The sequence below is a fragment of the Myotis brandtii genome, unplaced genomic scaffold (assembly GCF_000412655.1).
Source record: "Myotis brandtii unplaced genomic scaffold, ASM41265v1 scaffold64, whole genome shotgun sequence".
NCBI classification, from domain to species: domain Eukaryota; kingdom Metazoa; phylum Chordata; class Mammalia; order Chiroptera; family Vespertilionidae; genus Myotis; species Myotis brandtii.
Genome location: NW_005370460.1, coordinates 356,334 through 363,209, shown reverse-complemented (window position 1 = coordinate 363,209; position 6,876 = coordinate 356,334). Strand labels below are relative to the sequence as shown.

At 58.3% G+C, this 6,876-nt stretch overlaps 2 protein-coding genes across 2 annotated transcripts in view; both read right to left on the bottom strand.

Annotated features, from left to right (window-relative positions):
• Window positions 1-1,659: 1,659 nt before the first annotated feature.
• Window positions 1,660-4,902, bottom strand: FCER1G (Fc fragment of IgE, high affinity I, receptor for; gamma polypeptide). The gene is made up of 5 exons (XM_005880468.2): window positions 4,329-4,902; window positions 2,668-2,759; window positions 2,510-2,542; window positions 2,205-2,225; window positions 1,660-2,052 (listed from the first exon to the last, which is right to left on the bottom strand). The coding sequence occupies exons 1-5, from the start codon at window positions 4,624-4,626 to the stop codon at window positions 1,990-1,992; spliced, it is 507 nt and encodes a 168-aa protein (XP_005880530.1). The 5' UTR covers window positions 4,627-4,902; the 3' UTR covers window positions 1,660-1,989.
• Window positions 4,903-4,985: 83 nt separating this feature from the next.
• The window catches only part of NDUFS2 (NADH dehydrogenase (ubiquinone) Fe-S protein 2, 49kDa (NADH-coenzyme Q reductase)), an 11,940-nt gene continuing 10,049 nt past the window's right edge, over window positions 4,986-6,876 (bottom strand). Inside the window, exons 9-14 of the mRNA XM_014528515.1 lie at window positions 6,698-6,817; window positions 6,016-6,145; window positions 5,712-5,807; window positions 5,489-5,572; window positions 5,311-5,368; window positions 4,986-5,161 (exon numbers count right to left, since the gene is read on the bottom strand). Coding sequence (XP_014384001.1) covers window positions 5,124-5,161; window positions 5,311-5,368; window positions 5,489-5,572; window positions 5,712-5,807; window positions 6,016-6,145; window positions 6,698-6,817 — 526 coding nt within the window. The 3' untranslated portion in view covers window positions 4,986-5,123. The remainder of the gene's footprint in view (window positions 5,162-5,310; window positions 5,369-5,488; window positions 5,573-5,711; window positions 5,808-6,015; window positions 6,146-6,697; window positions 6,818-6,876) is intronic.

Here is a 6,876-nt window from a genome sequence, read left to right as displayed (position 1 = left end):
GGTGTGCCTCACTCTCCCCACACTGCTCTCACCTGGACCCCTATCTGGGGACACCTTTCCACACCCTCCTCTCTTATCTGGGTGCTGTCACAGGCCTGGCCCAGCGGCCATTGGAGAGCCTGGAACCAGCAGACACCACAGCCAGTTCAAGGCCTGGCAAGCTCCCGTTGGGTGGACATGTGGGACTAGAGATGCTGGGAGCCATGATGCCTGGATTAAATCCCAGCAGAACAGAAAGCGGGCTGGGTGGGTGTGCAAGGCGAGGGAAACGGAGGCATTGTCGGAAACGTATGCCCACCTGACCTCTTAGGTCAGACAGGTGCTTCCCCTCCCCGGCGCATTTCCCATGTCCCATCTGAAATTGCCTTCAGGTGAGGCTCCAGTTTCTTCTGCGTATTGCTGACCCTCAGCCCTCATGGCCCCCCCCTTCCTCCCCTTCTTTCCCAGGACCTGGGGTGTCTCCTGTGCTAAAGTGTACAGGGACAGACCGAAGTCTGTCACTTGTAGGACAACCTAGTTTAACTTGACAGGTGAAACTACAAAGAGCTGGATACTCACAGGGTTAGTGAGCAGAGCAGGTGGTACAAGGAGTTGGAAAAATGCATTGACAAGTGTGAGTCACTGTGAGAGGAAAGAACTGCCCAGCCTGGGTGGCCTGGGCACCGAGCAGAGACCCATCTGAGAGGGCTGCTGGGTCTGGGGCAGGACCGGCCACAGCAGATGGGATGCAAAGACTTCCAGCCCTGGCTGGTGTGGCCCTGTTGGTTGGAGCATCATCCCATATGCTGGAAGGTGGAGGGTTTCTTAGGGCACATACCCAGGGGCAACCGATCAATGTTTCTCTTTCTCTCTCTCTCAAAGAAAGAAAGAACCCCTGATCAGTGTTCTCAGTTGTTAGAGCGCCAGCCCATGCACTAAAGGGTCACGGGCTCAATTCCCAGTCAAGGGCATGTACCTGGGCTGCAGATTCGATCCCTGGGGTCAGGGCACATACAGGCAACTGATGCTTCTCTCTCTCTGAAAACAACAACATACTTCCTGGGAATCCGGCCTCCTGCTGGAAACTGCACAGGCCTGAGGGGGTTCCTTCACCGCCCACCTACGCATTCAAGGAGCTCCCGGCCCCATCAGGACCCAACTTGTCCCTTGTCTTGCCCACATCCGATCCCTCCCTGTTCCACTAAGGCCCCTCTTGCCCCAGGACCTGCTGAGAACCCACTGTCCCCTGCAACCTTCCCTGAGGAGCGGCAGAGCCTTCCTCACATCGCCCCTCCTGACGCTGGGCTTTTGGCCAGGCTGCGCCATGGACCCTGAGCTGTCCCACAGACTCTGACCCCACTGTGATTGGATTGGTCACTCTCTGAGGCTGGGCAGCCAGGCTTTCCCACAGCCCAGAAGTCACTTCTTAGGTTCAAATGTCTCTGAATGTGCCCAGAATCCCAACACGGAAGACCCTGCTCCTGCTCAAACTAGAGGCCTGGGGCCAGGGGTCTCCTTTGTCCCCTCACAGCAGCATTTGCCCTTCAGTTGAGCAAAACAGCCTGGCGTTGGACACTGAGCTCTGGGAGTCAGGCGTGGGCCTCTGCCTTGCTCCCACTGGCTCTGCAGTCCCAGCCAGAGCCTTGCAGAGGCTACGTGTCCGAGGAAGGAAGCAAGGAGTGGAGCCCAGTCTGAGGCAGCTTTATTGGTGCTGCTCCTGTCCCATTGCCTGGTGGGAACTGGGAGGAGGGAGGAGGGGGGCGGTTGGGGGAGCTGGGTGTAGGGAAGGAGGGGGAGGTCAGGGGAGACTAGAATACGCACATTAATGAGCAGGATCTGAGCACAGGCCTTGGGCAGGGAGGAGGAACCAATGGGTCCATTCATGGGGGCATAGCGTCTTTACAGGGGAGGTCTGTGGGCATTAATGGCGGGAGGCATATGTGGTGTCAACCATGGGACTGGGCGGGAACTGGAGCAGAAGGAGGACGTGACCAAGGGCATCTGTTCTAGTTACTCTGTTGGTTTCTGATGCTTCAGGGTCTCATAAGTCTCCTGGTTCCGGGGGCTCAGGCCCTGGAGGTGAAGGTCAGAGGACAGTCAGGAGCTTGAGTCCCTCCACGGCTCCCACTAACCCCCACAGACCCTGCCCTTCCAAAAGTCACTCAAAATCCACCCTCCTCTGCTGACGTCCTGGGATTGGGGGTGGGCGGGGCCAACTCACTCACCGTGTAAATGCCATCTGACTTCTGTGGAGGCAAAGGAGCAACTTGTCAGAGACCCACACATCCTCCAGGGCCCCCCAGCATCTTCTTCCGCATCCAGGGACATATCAGCCAGGGGTGGGACTTGTCACCCGTGACTTGGCTGGGTGGCAGGGTGGGTAGGGTGAGGTGGGAAGTGGGTCTCTGAAGCTTATGCAGGTCAACACCTGAGATTCACCTCCCAGGGGCTGCAGACCCCAAGGCTATAGCCCAGAAGGGCTGAGTCTGCAAAATTGTTGATACCCGGGTGTGGGGAGGGGGTTCCATACCTGATAGGCTACAGCTGCCTTTCGCACCTGTATCTGGAGTAGAGGAAGGTCATTAGTAAGAGCAATGTTAGTGGCCCATCCCCCTTCCCTCCAAATTTGGTGGGTTTCTCCTCAAAGCCATGCTGCCACCACTGCCCCACCCACCTGCCCAGCCTCACCTTGAGTCGACAGTAGAGCAGGGTTAGGATGATCCCGTACAGAAACAGGATTGCATCCAGGATGTAGCAGATCTGAGGCTCTCCCAGGGCCTCTGAGGGGAGAGAGGGTGCCCATGGGGAGGGCGTCAGGGAAGGGAGGGCCCTGGGAGGGAGGCCGGGCCTGAGGGTGCTCTGCAGGGAAGCTCGCTCTTTCTCTGGATTCCTCTCCTCAGCCCCAGACTTTCCTGCGAGCACTGGGGCTCCTCAGGCTTGGCTGAGCACTTCATAGCCCTCAAGGGACTCATCTGAGTTCACTGGGCAAAAACCAAAACCTCAGCCTGGAGGGCAGGGCGCGGGGAAGGCAGTGACAAATGTCAGTGAAGAAACCACAGCAGTGTCTCTGCTCAGTCCTGTGACCTGTGGCTGAGAGCTGGACAGGAAGGGTGTGAGCTGGGGAAGGGCGGGAAGGCCATTACTGCTGTTGGTCATCTGGCCTCGGCGCACGCTGCTCTGCCCACCAGACACTTGGGCATGTAAAAGCCAGGCAGCTGCTTCCCCGGCTCAGGGATGCCCCGCCCGGCACAGTCCCCCAGGGAAGGCCCTGCTGAGATTCCGTCTCGGGGACGGGGTGTCTCTGTGGGACTCTACCCTGTTCCTCACACCCTGGCCACTGAGAGGAAGTTTGTGCAATTAAAGAAGTAAAATAGGGTCTGAGCTCCTATCTGCCCCATCACCCTGGCCGCTGTCACATGGGCTCCCGGGCTGTGACTTTTATTCTGCGAAGACGTCTTTCACACTCCCTGTTGCACAAATCTCAAGGCTGCCCTGTTTGGGAAACGCAGTCGCCATCTCACCGCTGACGAAACCAAGGCCCAAGGAAGCGAAGCAGCTCCCTCAGGGCACAGTCAGGACACTGGCAGCAAAGCCGAGCTTTCCGCCCTCAGCCGGTGCCCTCCCCAGGCCTCAGCGGCGCTCCCATCGCCCGGCTGCTCTCAGACCCTTCCACCTTCATAGCTGGGTTGGTGCAACCTTCCTTCCATCTTTCAATTTCCCCAAATTCCCTTCAGTTTCACTAACCCTGTTCCCCCCCAAACGGCAGCCACAACCAACCATCTTGTAAACATTCACACAAGACAACCCTGAGAGGGAGAGGCCAGAGTTCATAAACTGACCACGGAGCCTTTCCCATTCCTGCCCGGTTCCCCAAGGAGGCTCAGGTCTCTAGATGCTCACACTGCCCACCCTCCGCTGCGGCTGCCGGGAGGTGCCTGTCGGCCATGACACACGGAAGCAGCAATCACATCTGCTTGGCTGGCCTGGCCTCTCTCCCACGCACGAGGCCTGGCCTCCCTCCCACAGGCACCTGACAGATACCACTTAGGCAGCTGGAGGCCAGCTCCTCCTGGACAAGACCAAAGGCCCCACAGGAAACCAGCCCATTTTGTGTGTCACACCCTCCCTCCCTGCCAGCTGCAGCCCCGGGGTGCCTGTCCATCCTAAGATGGGGACAAGGAAGGAGGAAACTGACTTTTGTGCCCGGATGGAACCATACAGGCCCAGCCTGAGTCCCTGTGCCCAGCTGCCCACTACTGCCCCCCCCCCAGGGGTCCCTGCCTCGCCTGCCCATATGCCCTTGACTCCCACCTGGGAGTCTAGCTCACTGTCCCTCAGCAAGCCCTCACCTGCTTGTCCAACCAAAAGGAGTGCGAGCAGGAGCGCCGTGGGAATCATCTTGGGCGGGCGGAGGGGCAGCACGCGGAGCGCAGCTGAGGGCCGGCGCAGCTGTGCTGGTGAGCAGCTCCCTGACCACAGAGTTCCCCCCTTCCTGCCACGCCTCCCCCAGCTCTGGCCCCTTCCCCTTCCTGCGCTAGAAACCAGGCGGCTCCCGGAAGGGCCAACTAAGGGAGCAGAGCGGTCTGGGCCCTTCCGCCTCAGGCGTCCAGTGACTGGGGCTCTGCCTCCACAGGAGGGGACTCCCATGCTGGGCAAGACCAAGTCACCCCCTTCCCACACAGCCCTGCTCAAGAGACACACCTGGGAGAACCGCCACCTGGCTCCCTAGGACCCATGCGAGCCCTTTCCTCTCCACCGGGAACGTCCCCAGCCCTGATTCGAGGGGTACTGGTCTGTGTGGGCACCAAGGTCTGGGCGGGGGGCGCTGAGGGAAAAGAGGAAACGGGGAATGGAGAAGTGGAAAGGACAAGAGTCAGAGAAGGGGCGGAGAGGAACAGGAAAAACTGCTAAGAACGGAATCTAACAGAGAAGTACAAGGTTAACAAACACTCAAGTTTCCCATGAAAATGAAAGACAGTGAGATACTAAGACATAAGAGGCTTTGGCATAGGGGCCAGAGGCGGCTAATTTATTCCTTTCTTTTCTAGAACACGCACAGAAAGCCTAACAGCTGAGTGTCGTGCACACACACAGCCCACTTCCAATGAGTCGAGAGGCAGGGAGATGAAGTGCTGCTGTCCTGCTCACCGGTCGACTTCGCCAAACACAATGTCCTGGGTGCCTAGGAGGCCGGGAGGAGAAAGTGCTGTCACCCAGGACCCAGAGACTGAGGATCGGAGTCCACACCCCGAGTCTCTGCGGAACAGGAAGTGTCCAGATTCTGTCCCCACATAGGGGCCCAGTGCCTCTGTCTACACAACAGCCTCGTACCTATGATGGCAACGACGTCTGCCAGCATGTGTCCTTTAGACATCTTGTCCAAACCAGCCTGCAAATGGAGGGAGCAACAGCGTTAGCAAGGCTATCAGGGTAGACGAGAGGGAAGTTCACAGAAATCTCAACCAAGGGCAACCATAGTGGAGTCAGAATCATCGGGACTGGTTCTTACCAGGTGAGCAAAACCAGGAGCCTTGATCTTGCATCGATAAGGGCGGCTGCTGCCATCAGACACCAGGTACACCCCAAACTCTCCCTGCCCGAGGAGGAAGGAGACGGCTGCCACCAGCAGAAAGGAGCTGCTCCTCGCCAGCTGACCCTCTCGTCACCCACACCCTCACCAACATGTCTCCAACCGCCCACTCCTCCCCAAGGTTTCCCTCCCCTCCTCTCACCTTAGGAGCCTCAATGGCTGTGTATGTGGCCCCCGGAGGAACCTGGTAGCCCTCAGTGTACAACTTAAAGTGATGGATCAGGGACTCCATAGACGTCTGGAGGGAGAGAGGAGCATCAATACCCCAGACCCACAGCCGCACTCGCCACGCCGGCACAGGAAGCAGCCTCTCCCCTCAGAGAAGACAGAGGACAGGGGGCCACAGGAGCTGGAGGCTCTCATACAGTGAGCTCTCTGCAAACGGACTGAATCCCAGGATCCTCTCGCTTGCCCTGTGGGACCTCCCCTCCTCGCCCTGCAGCTACCTTCATCTCGGCTCGCTTGGGCGGAGACACTTTGGCATCATCAACCTTGATCTCCCCAGGAGGCATCTTGTTCAGACACTGAGAGATGATTCGAAGGGACTGGCGCATCTCCTCCACCCGGCACAGGTACCTGAAGGAGATGAGAGAGCCCTGAGCAGAGGCTCCGACCTGAAAAGCACTGGGATTCCCTCACTCCTCTCCTAGCCGAGCACCTGGGCGTGGCCTGGCCACCACAGCAAGCCTGCAGTCTTCCGGTTCTGGTACTGGGCCTGTCCCCAAGTCCCCTCCTAATTTTCTCAGACCCTGTCCAGTAGCATTTCCCTCTTTAATCACCATCTTACACACGCCCTGGAGTACAGAATGGGTGAGAGTCAGACAGACTCAAAAGCAACAGGAAGCCTCACTCAGGGTCAGTACACAGGAACGAGATGCGAAACTGAGGATCTAGTGGAAAGAACCTGGGTCAGGAGTCTAGTCTCAACTCTAACGGAATAATCCTGGGCTCTTCTCTGCCCTTCATGCCTCGCTTCCTCAGCGATCAGATGCAGCCCACACTAGTTCTAAGACAGAAGGACACCGCCAGGGCAAAACAAGGCGTCACAGGAGAGTGCTCTGAAAAGCACTCACACACACAGGAAAGAAAGCAGCTGGACCGTGCGCTAGAGGAGGACCTGGGTCTCACCTGTCATAGCAGTCCCCTCGGGAGCCGATTGGAACATCAAAGTCCACCTGGTCATAGACGTCATAGGGCTGGGTCTTCCGCAGGTCCCACTGGATGCCTGAGCCCCGCAGCATCACCCCGCTGCAGAGACGAGACAGCAACAAGGGCTGCTCTCCACACACCAAGAAAGGCACCCTCCC

Bases quoted from the DNA above. Each gene is read 5' to 3' on its own strand.
- FCER1G (XM_005880468.2), bottom strand. From the start codon at position 4,626: ATGGGAGTCCCCTCCTGTGGAGGCAGAGCCCCAGTCACTGGACGCCTG. The intron at 2,543-2,667 runs GTGAGGCTGGGC...CCTCTACTCCAG, and splicing joins TGCTCTACTGTCGACTCAAG to ATACAGGTGCGAAAGGCAGC. The intron at 2,226-2,509 runs GTATGGAACCCC...TTGCCTCCACAG, and splicing joins AGGCAGCTGTAGCCTATCAG to AAGTCAGATGGCATTTACAC.